General features: G+C 43.5%; 1 protein-coding gene across 1 annotated transcript in view; it reads right to left on the reverse strand.

Moving 5' to 3' along the window:
• The window catches only part of SLC23A1 (solute carrier family 23 member 1), a 334606-nt gene that overhangs the window by 194750 nt on the left and 113837 nt on the right, over positions 1-26019 (reverse strand). The window contains exon 7 of the mRNA XM_069764941.1: positions 7891-8072. Within this exon, the coding sequence (XP_069621042.1) occupies positions 7891-8072 (182 nt within the window). The remainder of the gene's footprint in view (positions 1-7890; positions 8073-26019) is intronic.

The following is a 26019-nucleotide window of genomic DNA, read 5'->3' on the forward strand; positions in this document are numbered from 1 at the left end:
ATAGTTCTGTGCATTTTCATGTTTTTGTCTTGTCCAGCTTAGTCTGTGAAGGATTTTTTGCAGCCTAGCTATTTCTCTGGAGATGCAGATATACCCTCCATGTCTTTAGTCAGATGTGGTGTTTTGTATTTTCTGTGGTGGATATTTTCTAGTGTTTTAATACTGACCGCATAGTACTCTGTTCTATTCTTTCTTTTTAGCCAGTGTGGCCTCCTATGCTAAATTCTGATTTCATTTCTGCGTATGTTATTTCCCTCTCCTCTCACAGTCAATATTTGTGGGGGGCTGTCTTTCCTTTGGGGATTTTCTCTGAGGCAAGATAGGTTTCCTGTTTCTGTCTTTAGGGGTAGTTATTTCTTAGGCTGTGTCGAGGGGTCTAGGGAGTGTTAGGTACCCCCCACGGCTACTTCTAGTTGCGCTGTTAAGTTCAGGGTTTGCGGTCAGTACAGGTTCCACCTTCTCCAGAGTACGTCTCATGCTGCTCCAAGGCCACCAGATCATAACAGTACAACTGGCCAACAACGAGTTAATTGCATCTCAGAAGAAGGGAGGAAAGATTTTGAGCCATTTTTTTTTCCTTAGCCTGTTTGGTCTGTTCCTCCCTCTTAATCTCTGGGTGGCTGCGGAACCTAGTAATAACATGAGTGTTCAGGAGTTAGTTTCTCGTGTGGATCAGCTTGCTGCTAGGGTACAGGGTATTTCAGATTATATTATTCAGACTCCTGCCTTAGAACCTAGGATTCCCACTCCTGATTTATTCTTTGGTGACAGATCCAAATTTTTGAGTTTCAAAAATAACTGTAAACTGTTTTTTGCATTGACACCCCGGTCTTCTGGTGATCCCATTCAGCAGGTTAAAATCATCATATCCCTGCGGCATGGTGACCCATAGGATTGGGCATTTTCCCTGGAAACTAGCAATCCTGCTTTGCTTAATGTTGACTCTTTCTTTCAAGCATTGGGGTTATTGTATGATGAGCCTAATTCTGTGGATCAAGCTGAGAAAATCTTGCTGGACCTGTGTCAAGGTCAAGAAGCGGCAGAATCGTATTGCCAGAAATTTAGAAAATGGTCTGTACTGACTAAATGGAATGAGGATGCCTTGGCCGCAATTTTCAGAAAGGGTCTTTCTGAATCCGTTAAAGATGTTATGGTGGGGTTCCCCACGCCTGCTGGTCTGAGTGATTATATGTCTCTGGCCATTCAGATTCATCGGCGCTTGCGCGAGCGCAGAGTTGTGCACACTGTGGCGTTGTCCTCTGAGCAGAGCCCTGAGCCTATGCAGTGTGATAGGATTTTGTCTAAAGCTGAACGTCAAAGATTCAGGCGTCAGAATAGATTGTGTTTTTACTGCGGCGATTCTGCTCATATTATTTCTGATTGCCCTAAGCGTACAAAGAGAATCGCTAGTTCTGTTACCATCAGTACTGTACAACCTAAATTTCTGTTATCTGTGACCTTGATCTGCTCATTATCATCATTTTCTGTTATGGCATTTGTGGATTCAGGCGCCGCTTTGAACTTAATGGACTTAGAATTTTCCAGACGTTGTGGTTTCCCCTTGCAGCCTTTGCAGAACCCTATTCCTTTAAGGGGCATTGATGCTACACCGTTGGATAAAAATAAACCTCAGTTTTGGACACAGCTGACCATGCGCATGGCGCCAGCCCATCAGGAAGATTGTCGTTTTCTGGTGTTGCATAATTTGCATGATGATATTGTGCTGGGTTTTCCATGGTTACAGCTACATAATCCGGTGTTAGATTGGAAATCTATGTCTGTGACTAGTTGAGGTTGTCAGGGAGTTCATGGTCACGTTCCTTTGATGTCAATTTCCTCTTCCCCCTCTTCTGAAATTCCTGAGTTTTTGTCAGATTTCCAGGATGTATTTGGTGAGCCCAAATCCTGTTCCCTTCCACCACATAGGGACTGTGATTGTGCTATTGACTTGATTCCAGGTTGTAAGTTCCCTAAGGGCCGACTTTTCAACCTGTCTGTGCCAGAACATGCCGCCATGCGGAGCTATATTAAGGAGTCTTTGGAGAAGGGGCTTATTCGGCCATCTTCTTCACCATTGGAAGCAGGTGTTTTTTTTGTTGCCAAGAAGGATGGCTCCTTGAGACCCTGTATTGATTATCGCCTCTTGAATAAGATCACGGTCAAATTTCAATACCCGTTGCCTTTGCTTACTGATTTGTTTGCTAGGATTAAGGGGGCTAGCTGGTTTACCAAGATTGACCTTCGAGGGGCATATAATCTTATTCGTATTAAGCAGGGTGACGAATGGAAACTGCATTTAATACGCACAAAGGCCATTTTGAATACCTTGTGATGCCATTCGGACTCTCTAATGCTCCATCTGTGTTCCAATCCTTCATGCATGATATCTTTCGGAGTTATCTTGATAAATTCATGGTTGTATATTTGGATGATATTTTGATTTTTTCCGATGATTGGGAGTCTCATGTGAAACAGGTCAGGATGGTATTTCAGATCCTCCGTAATAATGCTTTATTTGTGAAGGGGTCAAAGTGCCTCTTTGGAGTGCAGAAGGTTTCTTTTTTGGGTTTCATTTTTTCTCCCGCATCTATAGAAATGGATCCGGTTAAGGTTCAGGCCATTCATGATTGGATTCAGCCCACATCTGTGAAGAGCCTTCAGAAATTCTTGGGCTTTGCTAATTTTTATCGTCCTTTCATTGCCAACTTCTCCAGTGTGGTTAAACCTCTGACCGATTTGACGAAGAAAGGCGCTGATGTGACGAATTGGTCCTCTGCGGCTGTTTCTGCCTTTCAGGAGCTTAAACGCCGATTTACTTCTGCCCCTGTGTTGCGTCAGCCGGATGTTTCTCTTCCATTTCAGGTTGAGGTTGACGCGTCTGAGATTGGGGCAGGGGCCGTTTTGTCTCAGAAAAATTCTGATGGTTCCTTGATGAAACCGTGTGCCTTCTTTTTTCGGAAGTTTTCGCCTGCGGAGCACAATTATAATGTTGGCAATCGGGAGTTGTTGGCTATGAAGTGGGCATTTGAGGAGTGGCGACATTGGCTTGAGGGGGCCAAGCACCGTATTGTGGTCCTGACCGATCATAAGAATCTGATTTACCTCGAGTCTGCCAAACGGCTGAATCCCAGACAGGCTCGATGGTCCCTGTTTTTCTCCCATTTTGATTTTGTGGTCTCATACATTCCTGGTACTAAGAATGTTAAGGCGGATGCCCTCTCTAGGAGTTTTTATCCTGATTCCCCTGGGGTTCTTGAGCCGGTCGGCATTCTGAAGGAAGGGGTGATTCTTTCTGCTATCTCCCCTGATTTACGACGGGTTCTTCAGGAGTTTCAGGCTGATAAACCTGACCGCTGTCCAGTGGGGAAACTGTTTGTTCCTGATAGATGGACTAGTAAAGTGATTTCTGAGGTTCATTGTTCTGTGTTGGCTGGCCATCCTGGGATTTTTAGTACCAGAGAATTGGTTGGTAGGTCCTTTTGGTGTCCTTCTTTGTCATGGGATGTGTGTTCTTTTGTGCAGTCCTGTGGGATTTGTGCGTGGGCTAAGCCTTGCTGTTCCCGCGCTAGTGGGTTGCTTTTGCCTTTGCCGGTCCTTGAAAGACCTTGGACGCATATTTCTATGGATTTTATTTCAGATCTTCCGGTTTCCCAGAGGATGTCGGTTATCTGGGTGGTTTGTGACCGGTTTTCTAAGATGGTTCATTTGGTACCTTTGCCTAAATTGCCTTCCTCTTCTGATTTGGTTCCGTTGTTTTTTCAGCATGTGGTTCGCTTGCATGGCATTCCGGAAAATATGGTGTCCGATAGAGGTTCCCAGTTTGTTTCTAGGTTTTGGCGGGCCTTTTGTGCTAGGCTGGGCATTGATTTGTCTTTTTCTTCCGCATTTCATCTTCAGACAAATGGCCAGACCGAGCGAACTAATCAGACTTTGGAAACTTATTAGAGATGCTTTGTGTCTGCTGATCAGGATGATTGGGTGGCTTTCTTGCCATTGGCCGAGTTTGCCCTTAATAATCGGGCTAGTTCTGCTACCTTGGTTTCGCCTTTTTTTTGTAATTTTGGTTTTCATCCTCGTTTTTCTTCAGGGCAGGTTGAGCCTTCTGATTGTCCTGGTGTGGATTCTGTGGTTGACAGGCTGCAGCAGATTTGGGCTCATGTGGTGGACAATTTGGTGTTGTCTCAGGAGGAGGCTCAACGTTTTGCTAACCGTCGTCGGTGTGTTGGTTCCCGGCTTCGGGTTGGGGATTTGGTCTGGTTGTCTTCCCGTCATGTTCCTATGAAGGTTTTTTCCCCTAAGTTCAAGCCTCGGTTTATTGGTCCTTATAGGATTTCTGAGATTATCAATCCAGTGTCTTTTCGTTTGGCCCTTCCAGCCTCTTTTTCAATCCATAATGTGTTCCATAGATCTTTGTTGCGGAAGTATGTAGTGCCCGTTGATCCCTCTGTTGATCCTCCGGCCCCGGTGTTGATTGATGGGGAGTTGGAGTATGTGGTTGAGAAGATTTTGGATTCTCGTTTTTCGAGGCGGAGGCTTCAGTATCTGGTCAAATGGAAGGGTTATGGCCAGGAGGATAATTCTTGGGTTGTTGCCTCCGATGTTCATGCTGATGATTTGGTTCGTGCCTTTCATTTGGCTCGTCCTGATCGTCCTGGGGGCTCTGGTGAGGGTTCGGTGACCCCTCCTCAAGGGGGGGTACTGTTGTGAATTCTGCTCTTGGGCTCCCTCCGGTGGTTATGAGTGGTAGTGCTGCGGTAGTTGGATCGCAGCATTTATCAGGTGTATCTATTTTTTGCAACTTGGGCTGGGCTATATAGCCTTGCTTGATCCTTTAGTCAGTGCCAGTTGTCCATTGTTTTTGGAGGATTCACATCCCTTCTGGTCTCTCCTGTTTGCTGTGCTTTTCTTCAAAGATAAGTCCTGGCTTTGTTTTTGCTGTCCACCTGCTGTGGACCTTATAGTTCTGTGCATTTTCATGTTTTTGTCTTGTCCAGCTTAGTCTGTGAAGGATTTTTTGCAGCCTAGCTATTTCTCTGGAGATGCAGATATACCCTCCATGTCTTAGTCAGATGTGGTGTTTTGTATTTTCTGTGGTGGATATTTTCTAGTGTTTTAATACTGACCGCATAGTACTCTGTTCTATTCTTTCTTTTTAGCCTGTATGGCCTCCTATGCTAAATTCTGATTTCATTTCTGCGTATGTTATTTCCCTCTCCTCTCACAGTCAATATTTGTGGGGGGCTGTCTTTCCTTTAGGCAAGATAGGTTTCCTGTTTCTGTCTTTAGGGGTAGTTATTTCTTAGGCTGTGTCGAGGGGTCTAGGGAGTGTTAGGTACCCCCCACGGCTACTTCTAGTTGCACTGTTAAGTTCAGGGTTTGCGGTCAGTACAGGTTCCACCTTCTCCAGAGTAAGTCTCATGCTGCTCCAAGGCCACCAGATCATAACAGCAGTGCAGGTGTTAATCTGTTCAGTTTAGAGCTTCTGGCTTTGATGGTCTAAGCTGTTCAGTGTTGGCCACTCCCCGCTGCTATATATACTCACCTCTGGCAATATGGGATTGCAAGTGTTAGTTTCATGCTGCTTGGTTCTGGAGCTGGAGGTGTTGGTTTTTTGAAGAGGCATTTGGAGCATTATTCTATAGACTGTTGCTTGGTGATTTGTCTGTGTGCAGATCTTCATCATCTTCTATCTGTTTTTTCCTTCCTTTACTTCCCATGTTCCTCTCTGTTGTTTGCGAGTGCATATTTGTATGATTGGTATTTTAATTTATTATTGAATGTCTCTCCATGTTTGTCTGGTTTGTGTATTCTAATATACTTCAACTCCCCACTTCCTTGGTTGGGGGAGGGGACAGATTAGGGCTGATCTAGGAGTTCAGCAAGGCACGTGGCCCCGGCCTCTTCTCCATTGGAAGTAATTCAGGGAGCAGAGATAGCCAGGACACCCTTAGCTTTAGGGATAGGGAAGTTGAGAAAACAACTTCATTAAATAACTTCAACTCGACTGCAGTGGCATGTATGAAAATTCCAGAAGAGGCTTACTCGAAGCCTGCATTCTTGTATTAAGCACAATAACAGTAGTTGTAACAGCTGCAGCAGCTGCAACAATCGCAGTAGTTAAAAAGACTATCCTGAACCACAGATGTATAAAGACGAACCTCAGATGAAGAAAGCTGACAAACACTGACATAAGAGAAAGAAGTTAGCGGTTACTTACATCAAATCTGGGCTACATGGAAAGAGACAGGACAAAGTTCTGAAATACAAACCTGATTGCATAGCAGTATACTAACAATACAATAATAATACAATACTGTATGATTCCCAAGTCGTGGGACAAAACAGTATAGGTCCTAACTAGTGACATCCCTCTGATTGTTGTTATTCATTTTCTCTTTACTTTTTTCATTTGTCCTAGACCGCCATGACCTGTTTTTCCATCCATAACTTTTTCCTACAAAGCATAACACACAGATATCTTTGGCTTTCTGCTTTTCCAGGACCCTCTTCTCATTTCACTACCTATACACAAACAGTATAGCGCTATAACCAGTGCCCCCCATGTCCTTCTAGAGCAATAATTTTCCCTTTGTAGTGCTTCATAGTAATAATGCTCCCCTGTGCCTCCTGAATATGTTTCAGCCCATCAGTATGTCCAGGTTTTTTATTATCTTATTGGTGAAAAAAATCAGAATTGCACAATAAAAAAATAAATTTGGAGGGTTGTGACACTATTTTCCGAGACCTGTAATGTTTTTCAGTTAATGAAGCTAAGTCATGACTGATTTTTGTGCCCTGCAAGATTACTTTTTATTTTTAACATTTTGGGATATATATGACATTTTTTCATTGCTTGTGACCAGGGCTGTGGGAGTCGGTAAGCTAAACCTCTGACTCCTCAATTTCTATGACTCCGGCTTTTGACTCCGTACTCCGGCTTCCTTATACTTTGCTCATGATTAAGTGATACATTTAGTGTAGTAAAATGATAACATCAGGCTTTTAATCACCATTACGATAAAATAATCAAGCTATTTATATAGAACGTACAATATATTTATTGTAATACAACTTTAGAACACAAAACACTTTAATAAATTGTAAATATGCAATGCACTAAGCAGCAAGTGGGAAAAAAACAGTTTTCAACAAAAACGTGTTGAATAGCATTTGTGCAGTCTATGAATTTGTTCTGAGAAATATTTACAACTCCATCAGATCCTCCTTCATAGATGACCTCAAATCTGATCTAAATATTTTAAGGCTAGAGAACAGCCTCTCTACACTAACTTGGGTTAGTGGCAAAGAGGTAACCACATGGGCAACATCTCTGACAATTTCAGGGTATAAAGGATGTCAGTCAGTTTTGATAAACGGCTGAACTCTTCAGCTTCTTTGAAAGCAAGTGAAAATTTTTCCTGTAATATGGTCAATCTATTTGCTAAGGGAATGGAATCTTTTTCCCTGCGGCAACGTTTTGCCTGCTCCATGTCGTCCAAATACTTTTTAAAATTAAACTCCTCATCTGATAAGGCTGAAGATATGGTAGCAGCAGCACTGGCAATGCCCCAGTTCTTTTGCTCTTGGCCATACCATAGCCCACTCATTGTAACTGCTACCTCAATCAGAGCTTCTTTTCCTTTAGTAAGCTGTTGATCGTCCAGCAATATACGATGACTTGGGTCCACTAAAACAGCTGCCAGAAGAATTGTATATCCTAATAGCAGTGTCTCTCTCCATTTCATTGAAGCAGCAATGCCATCAGCAATTAAACCTCCTCTTTGGGACAGGCAAAAAAACAAGTTCTTCCGCTCCCTTATGAAAATGCACAATAGAAATATTCACTAAAACAAATATTAGGAAAGTTGTGTCTATTTATTCATTACTTACAATATGGATATTCCCCAGTGAGACCCTGCTCTTTCTCCTGCAGCTTCGAAAACAGATAGACCAATCAATGATATTGTTGGAGCAACAGTTAGAGGTCCGATGTAGTTGAGCAATGCTCCTGGAAGGCCAACAAACCCAACAATTATTTCAACCACGCTTGAAACTATAATTGCTCCTTGTATCTGCAGAAAAAGAAAACAAACATTATATTAGTTGTACAAAAACTAAGAAATCTGCATTTGAATTGAAAATTGCAGTATGAATTTATTGGCCCATAAATGATTAAAGCACCACTCGGACGTTTTTATTTATTTCACAGCCAAAATGCGTTTTCCCTGCCCCTATTAGAATACTTACCAGTAGCTGTCTTCGTCTGTTCTTGGTACCACTGGTGTAATGTTCTGTAGTTGTGACTAGCCAGATTGCTCCAGTATTTGCGGAGTGGACAGTCACTTTTTAATGTAAGTCTATAAGAGCCAGAATGAGGCTCTCATAGACCTATATTGAGAGGTTGTGATCATTAGCTTTGACTTTTGGCCAGTCAAGCGCTGTGGTCACAAGATGACAGAAAGAGCCCAAAGGAGTGCAGTAAAAAAACAGAAGATTCCTGTTAAGCATTTTACTAAGGGAAAGGAACAGACGTTAGTGACACCACTCTGGTGGTAAAATAAAAATTAAAAAGTGATGTTTTAATTTTTTGGTGTTTTTAAGATTAACAGTTTTTCCGCAAATCGAATGCACATTTGCTGAAGCCATCTTTACATGTTTTTTTCTTTTAATCAATATATTTTTTATTTGCTTCTATAAAGGAGTAACAGCAAAGTGATTAAAAATCATGTATCAACAATTAAATAAAATATATACATAAAATATTTGTCAGAACATTTAAGTCATTTATCTTGTGCATAAAATGTGTATCACTTGGCTTACACAAAGCAAAAGAAATATTCAAGAGAAAAAACATACAAGTGCTGAAGTGTACAGAAACAATAAACAATATCTCAGTGGAATTTATTTATTCTACAGTATCAGAGATTAAAGAAGGATCATCTTTTTGGGGGGTTTAAGCCACATCTGTCAATCATTCATAAAGATACGAATTAAGCCATTCTTATAAGCTATCATTTTTTCACATGAGCAAGTTATGTTGATGGATAGAGTGATTACACCTGGAAGAGGCGAGCCTGGAGTTTTCCTCAGCCTGGTGATTGCCATTTTAGTAGCTAGTAAAATATGTGCACCGACCACCCTTCCCCTTATGGGGATAAGTGAATGTCTAGTAAAAATAATGCTGTAGAGGGTGACTGTTTTGCATTAGTATGAAGTAGAGTGGAAATTAGTTGAAAAGTGAAAGCCCAAGTGTTAGCAATCACCAGGCAGCCACACAAAATGTCATGGAGAAAACATTTGTGGCCACAACAATGCCAACATAATTGTGAGCTGTTTGGAAACATATAGCTGAATATCATAGGAGTATACACCATGTTCCAAATTATTATGCAAATTGTATTTAAGTGTCATAAAGAATTTATTGTTTTGTTTTCAAATAAACTTGTGGATGGTATTGCGTCTCAGGGCTCAATGGATCACTGAAATCAATCTTAAACACATGTGATAATTAGTTTTCCAGGTGATTCTAATTAAATGAAAACTACTTAAAAATGATGTTCCACATTATTAAGCAGGCCACAGGTTTCAATAAATATGGGAGATAAAAAGGATCTCTCTGCTGCTGAAAAGCATTAAATAGTGCAATGCCTTGGACAAAGTATGAAAACATTAGATGTTTCATGAAAACTTAAGAGTGATCATCATACTGTGAAGAGATTTGTGACTGAAACAGAGCACAGACAGAGTTCATGCTTATAAAGGCTTAAGGTACCGTTACACTAAACGACTTACCAACGATCACGACCAGCGATACGACCTGGCCGTGATCGTTGGTAAGTCGTTGTGTGGTCGCTGGGGACCTGTCACACAGACAGCTCTCTCCAGCGACCAACGATCAGGGGAACGACTTCGGCATCGTTGAAACTGTCTTCAACGATGCCGAAGTCCCCGGGTAACCAGGGTAAACATTGGGTTACTAAGTGCAGGGCCGCACTTAGTAACCTGATATTTACCCTGGTTACCATTGTAAAAGTAAAAAAAAAAAACACTACATACTCACATTCCGATGTCTGTCACGTCCCCCGCCGTCAGCTTCCCGCACTGACTGTCAGCACCAGCCGTAAAGCAGAGCACAGCGGTGACGTCACCGCTGTGCTCTGCTTTACGGCCGGCGCTGACAGTCAGTGCAGGGAAGCTGATGGCGGGGGACGTGACAGACATCGGAATGTGAGTATGTACTATTTTTTTTTTTAACTTTTACAATGGTAACCAGGGTAAATATCGGCCCTGCGCTTAGTAACCCGATATTTACCCTGGTTACAAGTGAACACATCGCTGGATCGGCGTCACACACGCCGATCCAGCGATGACAACGGGTGATCAGCGACCAAAAAAAGGTCCTGATCATTCCCCAGCAACCAACGATCTCCCAGCAGGGGCCTGATCGTTGGTCGCTGTCACACATAACGAGATCGTTAGCGGGATCGTTGCTACGTCACAAAAAGCGTGACGTTGCAACTATATCGTTAACGAAATCGTTACGTGTGAAGGTACCTTTAATGAGGAAGGTTTCTGCCAGACAAATTCATTTTCACCTATTGTGTCCCCCCATTTCCTTGTAGATTGTAAGCTTGCGAGCAGGGACCTCACTCCTAATGTCACTGTTTAAATTGTCTTAACTCGTACCGAATTTATTGTTTGTACATGTCCCTGCTTAATTGTAAAGTGCTGCGGAATATGTGGCGCAATATAAATAAAAATTATTATTATTATTATTGGATTAAGAGAGCAGCTGCCAAAATACCATTACAAAGCAGCAAACAGTTATTTGAAGCTGCTGGTGCCTCTGGAGTCCCTCGAACCTCAAGGTGTAAGATTTTTCAAAGGCTTGCTGTGGTGCATAAACCTACTATTCGGCAACCCCTAAACAGTGTTCACAAGCAGAAATGGTTGCAGTGGGCCCAGACATACATGAAGACTAATTTTCAAACTGCCTTGTTTACTGATGACTGTCAAGCAACCCTGGATAGTCCAGATGGATGGAGTAGTGGATAGTTGGTGGATGGCCAGCATGTCCCAACAAGGCTGCGACATCAGCAAGGAGGTGGAGGAGTCATGTTTTGGGCTGGAATCATGGGGAAACAGCTGGTATGGCCCTTTAGGGTATGTGCACACGTAGGTGGGATGTCTGCGGATTTTTCCGCTACTGTTTTTGTAAATCCACATGTAAACCGCACTGCGGATTACCTGCAGATTTACTGCGGAATTACCGCGGATTTACCGCGTTTTTTGCGCGGATTCCTATTATGGAGCAGGTGTAATCTGCAGCACAAAGAATTGACATGCTGCGGAATAAACAATACAGCGTTTCCGTGCGTTTTTCTCCGCAGCATGTCCACTGCGGATTTTGTTTTTCATAGGTTTATATGGTACTGTAAACTCATGGAAAACTGCTGCGAATCCGCAGCGTCAAAACCGCTGCGGATCTGCAGCAAAATCCGCAGCGTGTGCACATAGCCTCAAGGTTCTTGAAGGTGAGAAAATGAGCACTGCAAAGTATACAGAGTTTCTGACTGACAACTTTCTTCCATGGTATAAAAAGCAGAAACGTGCCTTCTAGAGCAAAATAATCTTCATGCATGACAATGCACCATCTCATGCTGTAAAGAATACTTCTGAGTCATTGGCTGCTATGGGCATAAAAGAAGATAAACTCATGGTGTGGCCACCATCTTCCCCTGACCTCAACCCTATAGAGAACCTTTGGAGTATCACCAAGCAAAAGATCTATGAGGGTGGGAGGCAGTTCACATCAAAACAGCAGCTCTGGGAGGCTATTCTGACTTCATGCAAAGAAATACAAGCAGAAACTCTCCAAAAACTCCCAAGTTCAATGGATGCAAGAATGGTGAAGATGATATCAAAGAAGGGTTCCTATGTTAACATGTAACTTGGCCTGTTAGGATGTTTTAATAAATAATAATAATATTTATTTATATAGCGCCAACATATTCCGCAGCGCTTTACAGTTTCAAACACAACAGTCATAAGTAGGGTTGAGCGAAACAGATCGGACAAATTCAAAAATCGACCACTTTCGGCAAAGTCCGGTTTTATGAAATCCGACCCGATCCTAGTGTGGGATCGGCCATGAGGTTGGCGATCTTCGCGCCAAAGTCGCGTTTCGTATGACGCTTTCAGAGCCATTTTTCAGCCAATGAAGGAGGACGCAGAGTGTGGGCAGCGTGATGACATAGGTTTCGGTCCCCAACATCTTAGAGAAGGGCATGACAGTGATTGGCTTGCTTTCTGCGGTGTCACAGGGGCTATAAATGGGCGTGCACGCTGACCGCCATCTTACTTCTGCCAATCGTAGCATAGGGAGAGGTTGCCGCAGCTTCATCAGAAGAAGGGATATAGTTAAGGAGGGAAGATTAACCCCCGAAACTGCTTGTGCTGTAGCGATTTTCACTGTCCAACACCACCATTTGTTTGCAGGGACAGTGGAGTTTATAATTTTGTGCATCAGCTCTGTAGCTTATTAGGCTGCCTTATAAGGCTCCCTGATAGCTGCATTGCTGTTTGCACGCCGCTGTGAAAACCAACTGCTTTTTTAAAAGCAAAAATCCTGTTGCTCCTTTCTGCACAGTTATCTTGTTTATTTGTCCACACTTTTGCGCGCAGCAGTCCTTTTTATTGCTGCCATACTTTTCCTGAGATCATTGTAGGGAGATTGAAATTGTACTACAGTCCTTGTATTTTTTCATATATCTTCCAGCCACTTTCTGCCACTTAGATTGCGTTGTTTTATACACTGGGCCAGAGTTTTGGGTCAGTCTCCCCCCAAAAAAAGGGAGTTTCAAATTCTCACAAAGTGGATCTACTGCAGTCCTGTTAGTTTGGTGTATGTCAGCCAGCCACTTTCTGCCACTTAGATTGCGTTGTTTTATACACTGGGCCTAAGTTTTGGGTCAGTCTCCCCCCAAAAAAGGGAGTTTCAAATTCTCACAAAGTGGATCTACTGCAGTCCTGTTAGTTTGGTGTATGTCAGCCAGCCACTTTCTGGCACTTGCATTGCGTTGTTTTATACACTGGGCCTGAGTTTTGGGTCAGTCAGTCTCCCCCAAAAAAAGGGAGATTCAAATTCTCAACAAGTTTATATACACCTTCTACCTTGTTTTACAGTACCATATAACGGTTGATATTTTGGTTAGATTTTCCAAAAAATGAGGAAGTCTCGTGGAAGAGGCCGTGGGCGGTGGTTGCCAGCTGGTACTGATGGTGGTGGTGGTGGTGGTGCATCTGGTGGTAGTGGCAAAAGCACAATAGCACCTAAGGCTGGAGGTGTTGAGCCAGCGTCATCATCTGGTTACACAAGGCTTCGAAGGCTCCCTTTTCTGGGAGTAGGAAAACGGCTTTTAAAGCTGAAGCAGCAGGAAAAAGTTTTGGCTTTCATTGCTGACTCAGCCTCTACCTCTTTCGCCTCATCTTCAGAAAGTTCCAAATATAAAAGCAGCGAGTCGTCAGTGGATGCTCCCGGTCAGGAACAAGATGTTTCCTTGTGTCCTTCACCCAAACCAAAAGTGAAGGATGCGTCAGGCGACACTACAAGTTACTCCATGGAGCTCTTTACACATACAGTGCCTGGGTTAGAATGGGAAATTGTTAACTGCCCATTACAAGATGAATCGGACATGGAGTGCATTGATGCACAGCCACAGCTAGATTATAATGCTGTTCCATTGACTTAGATCACTACATTGCCTTCGCAGTGTACTGAGCAAGTATCTGACCCTGATGATACTATGGTGCTCCGTCCCGAACGCTATAGCACTTTACACGGTGACACAGAGGAAGGTGCACATGACATTGAAGAGGAGGTGATAGATGACCTAGTTGTTGACCCAGATTGGCAGCCATTGGGGGAAGAGGGTGCCGCTGCCAGTAGCTCTAATGCGGAGGAGGATGATCCGCAGCAGCCATCTACATCGCAACAGCTGTCATCTGGCAGGCCCGTATCAAAAACGTTTGTTAAAAACAAAAACAGTTTTAGGACAGCGTGGCCATCCGGTGAAAGTAGCACAGTGTGCAATGCCTGAAAAGGTATTCCGTAGTAGGAAGAGTGCAGTGTGGCAATTTTTTAACCAAGACGCGAATGATCAGTGAAAAGTTATCTGTAAGAAATGCTCAAAGACCTTTAGCAGAGGGAAGAATCTTCAAAATTTAAATACAACGTGCATGCTTAGACATTTAACCAGCATGCACTTGCAAGCCTGGACTAACTACCAAACATTCCGTACCGTTGGTGCACCTGCTCAGAATGAAGGTAGTCAGCAATGCTACAAAGATTCCCTTACTGTAAGCCCACCGGTTAAGACACCACCAGCAGCAAATGTGGAGGTATCATTGCAAGGCCAAAGAAGTCAGGGAATCACAAGGTTATTGGTAGGAAACACTGTATATATGCCAACATCGAGAATACCATCACCAACCCTCTCTCAATCCCCCATGTCCACCACCACCACCGCTAGTTCTACCATATGCACCTCTCCAGTCCAGCTCACCCTACAAGAGACTCTCGTTAGGAAAAGAAAGTACTCATACTCTCATCCGCGTACACAGGGTTTGAACACCCACATTGCTAGACTAATCTTGTTAGAGATGATGCCCTACTGGTTGGTTGAAATCAAAGCTTTCAAAGCCCTGATGGCTTAGGCAGTACCACGCTATGACCTACCCAGTCGGCACTTCTTTGCGAGAAAAGCCATCCCAGCCTTCCACCAGCATGTCAAAGACCGCATTGTCCATGCACTGAGGCAATCAGACAGTAGAAAGGGGCACCTCACAACAGATGCATGGACCAGTAGGCATGGCCAGGGACATTACGTGTCCATCATGGCTCACTGGGTTAATGTGGTGGATGAAGGGTCCACAGGGGACAGCCATAGTGGGACAGTTCTGCCTAGCTCACTGTCTAGGAAACAGTTGGCTGTAGGCATTCGCCACCCCTCCTCCTCCTCCTCCAGAAGCGAAAGCTCATCCACAGAGCGCAGTCGCACGACCACTCCATCCGCAGCTGCCAGTGTTGCACACGAGGTGTCCCATTATCGAACAGCTAGTGGTAAGCGTCAGCAGGCTGTGTTAGAAATGAAGTGTTTGGGCGACAACAGACACACCGCGGAAGTACTGGCCGAGTACTTGCAGCAACAAACTCAGTCATGGCTGGGCAGTGTATATCTTGAGGCAGGCAAGGTAGTCAGTGATAACGGAAGGAATTTTATGGCTGCCATAGCCCTTTCAGAACTGAAACACATACCTTGCCTGGCTCACACCTTAAACCTGGTAGTGCAGTGCTTCCTCAAAAATTATCCGGAGTTGCCAGCCCTGCTCCTGAAGTTGCGAAGACTTTGCTCGCACATCTGCCGGTCGCCCGTACACTCCAGCCGTATGCTGAACTATCAGCGATCGCTGAATCTTCCCCAGCACCGCCTAATAATCAACGTTGCAACAAGGTGGAACTCCACACTGCACATGGTTCAGAGGCTGTACGAACAGAGGCGTGCTGTAATTAATTTATGGGAGGATACACATACACGGGCAGGCAGTTGGATGGCAGACATGGAGTTGTCTGGTGTGCAGTGGTCGAAGCTCCAAGACCTCTGTCAAGTCCTTCAGTGTTTTGAGGAATGCACACGGCTGGTAAGTGCAGACGACGCCATCATAAGCATGAGCATCCCACTAATGCGTATGCTGATGCAAAGTTTGACGCACATTAAGGAGCTGGCGTCTGCAGCGAGGAGGAGGGAAGCCTTGATGACAATCAGCCATTGTCTGCTCATGGAACTCTCCTGGACGAGGTGGAGGACAAAGAGGAGGAGGAGGAGGATGATGATGGGGATGAATATTTATGGGAGGAGGATGCTTCACAGGGGGCAATAGAAACTGGTGGCATTGCAAAGTCAGGTACAGGGTTTTTGCGGGACACAAGTGATGTTGATTTGCAAGAAAGTGCTCCTCAACCCAGCACAAGCAGTGAATTGACACCTGGAACATTGGCCCACATGGCTGAGTATGCCTTGCGTATCCTAAAAAGGGACCCCCGCATTATCAAAATGATGACCGATGACGATTACTGGTTGGCCTGCCTCCTTGATCCACGATATAAAGGAAAATTACAAAATATCATACCACATGAGAACCTTGAGCAAATATTGGCTTCCAAACAACCAACTCTTGTAGACCGTTTGGTTCAGGCATACCCAGCACACAGCGGCGGTGATGGTTCTCACACGAGCCGTAGGGGGCAACATGGCAGAGGTGTTAGAGGTGCACAAATCCGAAGTGGCGTTGGACAGAGGGGTTTTATGACCAGGTTGTGGAGTGATTTCGCAATGACCGCTGACACGACAGGTACTGCTGCATCGATTCAAAGTGACAGGAGACAGCATTTGTCCAGTATGGTTACGAACTACTTTTCCTCCCTTATCGATGTTCTCCCTCACAGGTCATTCCCCTTTGATTACTGGGCATCTAAAATAGACACCTGGCCTGAATTGGCAGAATATGCATTACAGGAGCTCGCTTGCCCTGCTTCTAGTGTGCTATCAGAAAGTGTCTTCAGTGCTGCTGGTTCAATACTGACCGAAATAAGGACACATCTGGCGACCCAGAATGTTGATGATCTAACCTTCATTAAAATGAACCATTCATGGATTTCAAATTATTTTGCCCCACCTTCTCCTGCTGACACGTAGCTTGCCTGAAAAATGTCTTGCTTTTGGCCTCCTCTTACTGACTTCTCCAATTTCGCCATTTGCAGCTGCTGAATGTCCACCATAGGCCATTTTTATACCTCCCTAAATGGGCTGACTCCCCCCACAGGGCCGTGGTCACCACCTGGCGCAAGCACCCGTGCGAGTGCAGTTTGCCTGGACAGATGGGTGCACCCACTCTTGGGCAACGGCACTGGCACAGGGTCCCTCATAGTACAATGAAGTGTCTCTGATGGTGGTGGTGCACAACCATCCAGTGTGCCAGTACCACCGCCCATGAGAGAGTGTTCCCCCCAGCTCGAACAGTGCTCTACCACTTGCAATACTTACCTCTCCCTGCTCCACCACTGTGTAGTCTGTGCTGTTAAATCCTTCAATGGCACTGCCAACACAAATTTGTTGAAATGATAGATGATAGTTAAAATATACAGGGACCCTGGCCTCCATTTAGACCAGTTAATACTTTGCGCCTACTACCACTGTCTGCTACTCAGCAGAGGAGCCCACCCCAGTACCTAGCTATGCCGCCTGTTTAGTCCTGTTACCAATTTTGAGCTGCATTTAGCCTACTTTATTATTTGGACCTACTAACTGTGTCTGCGCCACTCATTACAGTTGTCCTCCACTGAACAAAGCAATGACGCCTGTTTAGTCCTGTTACCAATTTTGAACTGCATTTAGCCTACTTTTTTATTGTGGGCCTACAAACTGTGTCTGCGCCACTCATTACAGTTGTCCTCCACTGAACAAAGCTGTGCCGCCTGTTTAGTCCTGTTACCAATTTTGAAGTGCATTTAGCCTACTTTATTATTTGGGCCTATGTCTGTATTTCCTCCTCATCCTGCCCATTGCCCAGCCACTGCTAGAGGAGTCTGCTGGCACATTGACCCAGTCCACTACATTCCCCTTGCACTCTACACAGGCAGATTCTGACCCTGCTGAAAGTCAGGTTCCCCTTCTTGCATACTATACCACCTGACACGGGGACAAAGAGGAAGGTGCAGATGAGCAGGTTCCTTCATCAGGTGGGGGGGCATACTCGTTGGCGACGTCATTGGCACAGGGCCCCTCATAGTGCGCAAAAGTGTCTCTGGCAGTGGGAGGCGTCACCCGCCGTCAAACACACCGCCGTACTATGAGGGGCCCTGTGCCAGTGCCAAGTGCCAGCGAGTGCCTCCCCTGCTTGCTCAGAATCACAGCACTTGCAAAGTTGAAATACTTACCTCTCCCTGCTCCACCGCCGTGACGTATTCCGTGTTTCCTGGGCCCACAAAAATCTTGAGCCAGCCCTACCCCCCACAACTTTAGCCAAATGACCCCCTGTTTTCAATGCCTAGCTATTATTATAAAGTAAATTAAGATTGACAAGCTTAAGAAATAAGAATTGATGTTTTTGGCATTAAAATGGGTACTCTAGGTGTTTTCCTGTCCTCCACTCACTGCCGACTTTGATTCCTCATTGACTTGCATTGGGTTTCGTGTTTCGGTCGGCCTCCGACTTTTCAAAATAATCGGCCGATTTCACCCGACCCGACTTTTAACAAAGTCGGGTTTCGCGAAACCCGACTCGATCCTAAAAAAGTAAAAGTCGCTCAACTCTAATATTCACCACTAAAAACAATGCAAATGTGCAAAAATGCAGCAAAAACACTGCGTGTGAACATAGCCCAAGGTGTATAGGAGCATTTTTTTTTCACTTATTTATTCTGCCTTATATACAACTGATTATCCTGGAAAAAATATTTCTTAACATGTTTTCCAGTCAAATAAAATTTAGGAGTGGCTTTGTATGTTTTAATGTCAGTCAGTAAGAGTGGCGTAATACATTGTTTTTAGATGCTTCCAAGGGTCTTCCCCATGCTTTTCCCATACCTTTTCAGCACTGTTTACGTCATTTTCAGCAATTTTTTTATCCCCTCCAGACCTCCAGGAGGGCTGCCAGAAAAATGCTCAATTTTCCTATTGACTAACATTATACTCGTTACTTGGGTCGAGCCCCAGAGCATTACGATTTACTCTACACAAATAACGAATACCCGATCATTTTAGTGCTCCCTCAGCAGTACTGCTGACTCATTTGAGAAGTAGCTAATTTGCATGAGTGCAGCTGTACTTTGCAACCCTGCCTGTGGGTGGTTTGAGATTGGATAGCTGAGAGTGCGTCCAGTTCCTTCACTTTGGGATCCACAGGGTCCCGTTAGTCATGGCCCCAGGTGAAGCAAACAAGAAAATAGAGAGTACAATTCCACTATCCCTAGCTGAAGTATTCACACGCCGTTGCCTGCTTTGAAGACTAATTTTTTTCAAGGAAACACTTTGAGACCCCAGAAACCTAAGGCAAGAGCATTGGAAGACATCTCAAGAAAAGGTGCTGGGACTGGCAGTAGCAAGCTTCGTTGAGGACTGCCAACTGTATCGAGAATCAAACTCCAAGTTTTTTTTTTTATCTGCGGCTGCTTGTACGCTACTGAAGGTGAAATTTTGAAGCGGTGGTGAAAATGTGTCAACAACATGCTACGTATGTGAAATTTTTAACTTGACTGCTGAACCGCCAGCTCAACCTAAGATCAGCTTTTCATCAGCAGCATTTGTAACATGCGCTACTAGAGAAAACATTTTTGAGCTGTGGTGGTACTGTGCCTCATTGCTTAGGTGTGACATTTTTAATCAGGTTCCTCAGAGAAATTTGAAAACATGCAGTGTGAGTGAAGTTTATTATCAGCTTATGTGGGAGAAATGTGCCAACAATATACTATGTGGGTGAAATTTGTAAGCTGCTAATGTAGGGGTACTGTGGCCCATGCTCTGGGTGACATTTTTAACTGGACTGGAAGCTGCAAGCCTTAGTCTCTCTGAGGGCACTGTTAAAATTTGTATGTTATTCATTTACTTCCTATTGTACCATGATTGCTAGAGTGAAAAGAACCCCTTTAAGTCATTTTCCTATCCACATTTGTTTGCAGTGCAATTGTTCTGCTCTTACCCCCATTTAGCTTCCTTTTACTGCCCCCATACAGCCACTTTAAAGCACCGCAGTTCGTATTCCCATTGACTTGTATTGGATTAGGGTCTGTGGTCAAGTTTGGACCCGAACCCAACTTTTTACTGTATGTTCGGCCAACCCAAACATTCACGGGTTCGCTCATGTCTACTTGTGATATATACTGTCGGACTTGGATCGTATTAAATTTAATTGGTTTGAAATGAAAAAGCAAAATTGGCCTGGAACAGGTGTAGAAATTTGGTTGTTCAAAAATTCACTATTGTCACATATACTTCAAAAATTGGTTTATGTGAAATTTCGTTGCTTAAAAAAAAAATCCTGGTACGGGTGTAGAAATTTGGTTCTTCACAAGATGACTGCTGTCACTTGTACTGTAAAACTTGGTTTATGTCAAATTTAGTTGCTTTTTTAAAAAAATTGACCTGCCACAGTGTAGAAATTTCGGATTTTCAAAAATTGACTATTACCATCAATATTCTTTTTACAGCAAAGATATTTTGTCACACAGTTTGTTTTTTGTTAACAATCTTTTCAGTAAAAGATGTTTCATTTCTTGCAAACTGTATAGTTAAAAAAAAATTAAATGATGTAGAAAAAGGTGGCCTACTTGTGATATATACTGTGGTACTTGGTTCAAGTGAAGTGTTGTTGTTTTGACATAAAGAAAAACAAAATTGGCCTTGTACAGGTGTGTAAATTTAGTTGTTCAAAAATTGACTATTGTCACATATACTGTAGAACTTAACCCCTATCTGACCTCGGACGGGATAGTACGTCCGAGGTCAGATCCCCTGCTTTGATGCAGGGCTCCGCGGTGAGCCCGCATCAAAGCCGGGACATGTCAGCTGTTTTGAACAGCTGACATGTGCCCATAATAGGCGCGGGCAGAATCGCGATCTGCCCGCACCTATTAACTAGTTAAATGCCGCTGTCAAACACAGACAGCGGCATTCAACTACCGCTTCCGGCCGGGCGGCCGGAAATGACGTCATCGCCGACCCCCGTTACATGATCGGGGGTCGGCGATGCATCAGGATGGTAACCATAGAGGTCCTAGAGACCTCTATGGTTACTGATCACCGGTGGCTGTGAGTGCCACCCTGTGGTCGGCGCTCACAGCACACCTCCATTTCTGCTACATAGCAGCGATCAGCAGATCACTGCTATGTAGCAAAGCCGATCGTGCTGTGCCTGCTTCTAGCCTCCCATGGAGGCTATTGAAGCATGGCAAAAGTAAAAAAAAAAAGTTAAAAAAATTTGAAAAAAATAAAAAAAAATATAAAAGTTTAAATCACCCCCCTTTCGCCAGAATCAAAATAAATCAATAAAAAAAAATCCAATCTACACATATTTGGTATCGCCGCACTCAGAATCGCCCGATCTTTCAACTATAAAAAGCATTAACCTGATCGCTAAACGGCGTAGCGAGAAAAAAATTCGAAACGCCAGAATTACATTTTTTAGGTTGCCGCAACATTGCATTAAAATGCAATAACGGACGATCAAAAGAACGTATCTGCACCAAAATGCTATCATTAAAAACGCCAGCTCGGCACGCAAAAAATAAGCCCTCAACCGACCCCAGATCACGAAAAATGGAGACGCTACGAGTATCGGAAAATGGCGCAATTTTTTTTTTTTTTTTTAGCAAAGTTTGGAATTTTTTTTCACCACTTAGATAAAAAATAACCTAGTCATGTTAGGTGTCTATGAACTCGTACTGACCTGGAGAATCATAATGGCAGGTCAGTTTTAGCATTTAGTGAACCTAGCAAAAAAGCCAAACAAAAAACAAGTGTGGGATTGCACTTTTTTTGCAATTTCACCGCACTTGGAATTTTTTTCCCGTTTTCTAGTACACGACATGCTAAAACCAATGATGTTGTTCAAAAGTACAACTCGTCCCGCAAAAAATAAGCCCTCACATGGCCAAATTGACAGAAAAATAAAAAAGTTATGGCTCTGGGAAGGAGGGGAGTGAAAAACGAACACGGAAAAACGAAAAATCCCAAGGTCATAAAGGGGTTAATTCATGTGAAATTTTGTTGATTTGAAATAAAACAATAAAATTGTCCTGATACAGGTGTCAAAATTTGCTCCCTGGGTACTCGGTCCCCAGACGTCATTGTTTCTCCCGTTGTGCCGTCCCTGTCATCTACCAGCACATGTCCAAGAACATCACCCATGCACTTACTGGCATTGTCCACCTAAGACCGACATGTGGACAAGCGCTTGTGGCCAGGGACGCTACATTTCCCTGATGGCACACTGGCTGAACATTGTGGAGACTGGGGTCAAGTCACGACACATGTGCTCCTGACGCCGAGGATTGCTGGCACTACTTCTATCAGGGTTTCCTCCACCTAATACACCATTTCCTGCACCCCCTCCTGCTCCTTCTCATCATCCATCTCCAATCCGTCCAAAAACACATGTTGGTTTAAACCCAAAGGTTTTTTTTCAAGTGTAATGAAAATCGATGTAACATGTGTGCCTTTACTGCAAACAAAATAAAAAACTTTTATTCTTCTCAAGGAGACAGTTATCACATTCAAGAATTCATCAATTGCGATTCTCACCATGTAGTATATTCTATTTTTTGTGATTTATTTAAAAAATAATTTGTAGTATTTACTACTAGAAAATTAAAACAGAGTATTTCTGAAAACTTATTCAATTTTTCTAAAAAAAAGTGGATCGTACTCTGGTGCCGTTAAACACATTGCTACTATGCATAATGGTGATTCAACACACTTAACATTCTTTGGTATCCCCCTATAAGAAGTAGTTGGCAATAATGCCTTATGCTGTGAGAGGCATTTTGGATATTAAACTTAGCAAACATCCCCAAGGTATGAATTATAGAAACAATCTTTTTTATATATGTAAATTTTTCATTCTATGCACGGCATTACATGTTCCATGTGTCTTATTACAGTATATACTTGAGTATAAGCCATCCTGAGTATAAACCGAGGCACGTAATTTTGCCACGGAAAATTGTGTAAGTTTATTGACTTGAGTATAAGCCGCGGATGCATTGTCCCCTCATCCCTGTCCTGCTCTGTGTGGCTCCTCCCCATCCTGTCCTGCTCTGTGTGACTCCCCCGGTGCCCTCATTGTATGCGTGGCTCCCCCAGTCCCCTCGTTGTGTGTGTGGCTCCCCTTTCCTCCCCAACATATGCTTGTCTTCCCCTTCCTCCCCATCATATGCGTGGCTCTCCCGTCCTCCCCGTCATATGCGTGGTTCCCCCTTTCTCCCCATTATATGCGTGGCTCCCCCACCCTCCCCCTTAATATGCAATTCCATCATATGCATGGCTCTCCTGGTCCCCTCGTTGTATACGTGGCTCCCCCATCCTCCCCTGTCATATGCATGGCTCCCACATCCTCCCCGGTCATACTCACCCTCCTCGGTCCATTGCTGCATGTCCCTGCATCTCCGTTGCCCCGGCGCGGCACTGGCAGCTCTCCTGTGCTGAGCGGTGACTTGGTACCGCACATTAAGGCAATGAATACTTGCTCCACGCCTATGGGAGTGGAGACGCGTACATATTCATTACCTTAGTGAGCAGTACAACTTGACCTCTCAACACAGAAAGAGCTGCTGCGCCAGGACAACGGAGGTGTAGGGACATTCAGCGACAGACCAAGGAGGGTGCGTATGATGTCACAGCCGCCGGCTCCTGCCGCTGCTCCCGTCCCCCTCGTCTGCTTACTTTCTGTGACAATGACTCGTGTATAAGCTGAGGGGGGCATTTTCAGCACAAAATATGTGCTGGAAATCTTGGCTTATACACGAGTATATACAGTAAGACTGGACAATAAAACACTTCATAAGTTTGAGCTAAAGGATAGATCTCTATTATATACAGTTGTGCTCAAAGGTTTACATACCTCGGCAGAATTTTTGCTTTCTTGGCCTTTTTTCAGAGAATATGAATAACACCAAAACTTTTTCTCCACTCATGGTTAGTGGGTAGGTGAAGCCATTTATTGTCAAACTACTGTGCTTTTGTCTTTTTAAATCATAATGACAACCCAAAACATCCAAAAGACCCTGATCAAAAGTTCACATACCCTGGTGATTTTGGCCTGATAACATGCACACGAGTTGACACAAATGGGTTTGAATGGCTACTAACAGTAACATCCTCACCTGTGACCTGTTTACTTATAATCAATGTATGCACATAAAAGCTGAGTGAGTTTCTGGAATCCAGACAGACTCTTGCATCTTTCATCCAGCCACTGACGTTTCTGAATTGTAAGTCATGGGGAAACCAAAAGAATTGTCAAAGGATCTATCGGAAAAGGTAGTTGAACTGTATAAAACAGGAAAGGTATACAAAAAGATATCCAAGGAATCAATAATGTCAGTTAGCAGCATTCAAACTTTGAGTAACAATTGAGAATCAGGGGTTCTGTAAAAACAAAACTACAGTCAGGTAGAACAACAATAATGCCATCCACAACTGCCAGAAAAATTGTTCGGGATGCAAAGAAAAACCCACAAATAACATCAGCTGAAATACAGGACTCTCTGAATACTAGCTGTGTGGCTGTTTCAAGATGCACAATAAGGAAGCACTTGAAGAAAAATGGGTTGCATGGTCTAGTCGCCAGAAAAAAGCCATTACTGCACAAATGTCACAAAGTTTCTCACCTACAATACATAAAACAGCGCAGAGACAAGCCTCAAAATTTTTGGAACAAGGTAATTTGGAGTGATGAGACCAAAATTGAACTTTTTGGCCACAACCATAAACATTACATTTGGAGAGAGGCCAACAAGGCCTCTGATGAAAGGAACACCATTCCTACTGTAAAGCATGGAGGTGAATTGCAGATGTTTTGGGGATGTGTGAGCTACAAAGGTACAGGAAAGTTGGTAAAAGTTGAAGGAAAGATGAATGAATAACATTATCAGCAAACACTGGAGGCAAATTTGCACTCATCAGCCCTGAAGCTGTGCATGGGACGTACTTTGACGTTCCAACATGGCAACAGTCCAAAACACAAGGCCAAGTCGACCTGTCATTGGCTGCAGCAGAACAAAGTGAAGGTTTTGCAGTGTCCATCTCAGTCTCCTGACCTTGATATGATTGAGCCACTCTGGAGAGATCTCGAGCACACAGTTCATGCTAGACAGCCCAGGAATTTATCAGAACTATAGGCTTTTTTTGCTAAGAAGAGTTTGGCAGCTTTACCATCTGAGAAAATAAAGAACCTCACCCACAACTACCACAAAAGACTTCAAGCTGTTATTGATGTTAGAGGGGGCAGTACATGGTATTAAGAAATGGGGTATGTGAACTTTTGATCATGGTCATTTGGATGTTTTGGGTTGTCATTATGATTTAAAAAGAGAAAGCACAGTAGCTTGACAATAAATGGCTTCACCCAACCGCTAACCATGAGTGGAGAAAAAGTTTTGGTGTTATCATTCATATTCTCTGAAAAAAGGCCAAGAAAGCAAAAATTCTGCTGAAGTATGTAAACTTTTGAGCACAACTGTATGCACTGATTAGTTGTTTCTTATATTCCGCTGCATGTTCTCTGATCCTGCACAACTGCTAATTACATATCATTTTTGGCCTCTTTATGACTGGCTGTGATTAGTTTAAAACAAGACCATTGCCATTTCATCAGTATGTTTTGATTAAGGGCATCGGGGACGCCAGAAAAGCATCAGTTTTATATCTTTGTATGTTGGGTTTTACAGTATAAAGAAATAAAATAGTGCTTTCATTTCACCTGTGGAAGTGTCACTCTCTTCATTTTTCCCACTGTTGCTGAGCCACACTAGCTGGAGCTCTGGCACCCACCAGCTTTCCTCCCAGGGACTTTTTACCTACAAAGTGTGGTAAGCTCTGATACATTATTTATACATAGCTGATGGATAGATTATACTGCAGCCTGAGAGGTTCCTCTAATACATAGTTGGTGAGATCATTTGATTTACTTTGCCTTCCTCAGAGAAAAGACTGTTTTGTTATTTACTGATGCTAAATAAAGGCTGTTTGATTATTCATTTATACTGAAGAAAGGCTGTTTAGTTATTCATTTGTGCTGAAGAAAGGCTTTTATCATTTTAGAGCTGTAAAATTTATGAAGGACAATAAACTTTATTCCATTTTTATAGAAAAACCCTGTTCCTGTACACATCCAAGCGGCTATGAGAAAACTTAAACCCTTACAATATGTACAGTATATACAGGGGGGGAAATAAGTATTTGATCC

This window comes from Ranitomeya imitator, chromosome 4 (genome assembly GCF_032444005.1).
Source record: "Ranitomeya imitator isolate aRanImi1 chromosome 4, aRanImi1.pri, whole genome shotgun sequence".
NCBI lineage: Eukaryota > Metazoa > Chordata > Amphibia > Anura > Dendrobatidae > Ranitomeya > Ranitomeya imitator.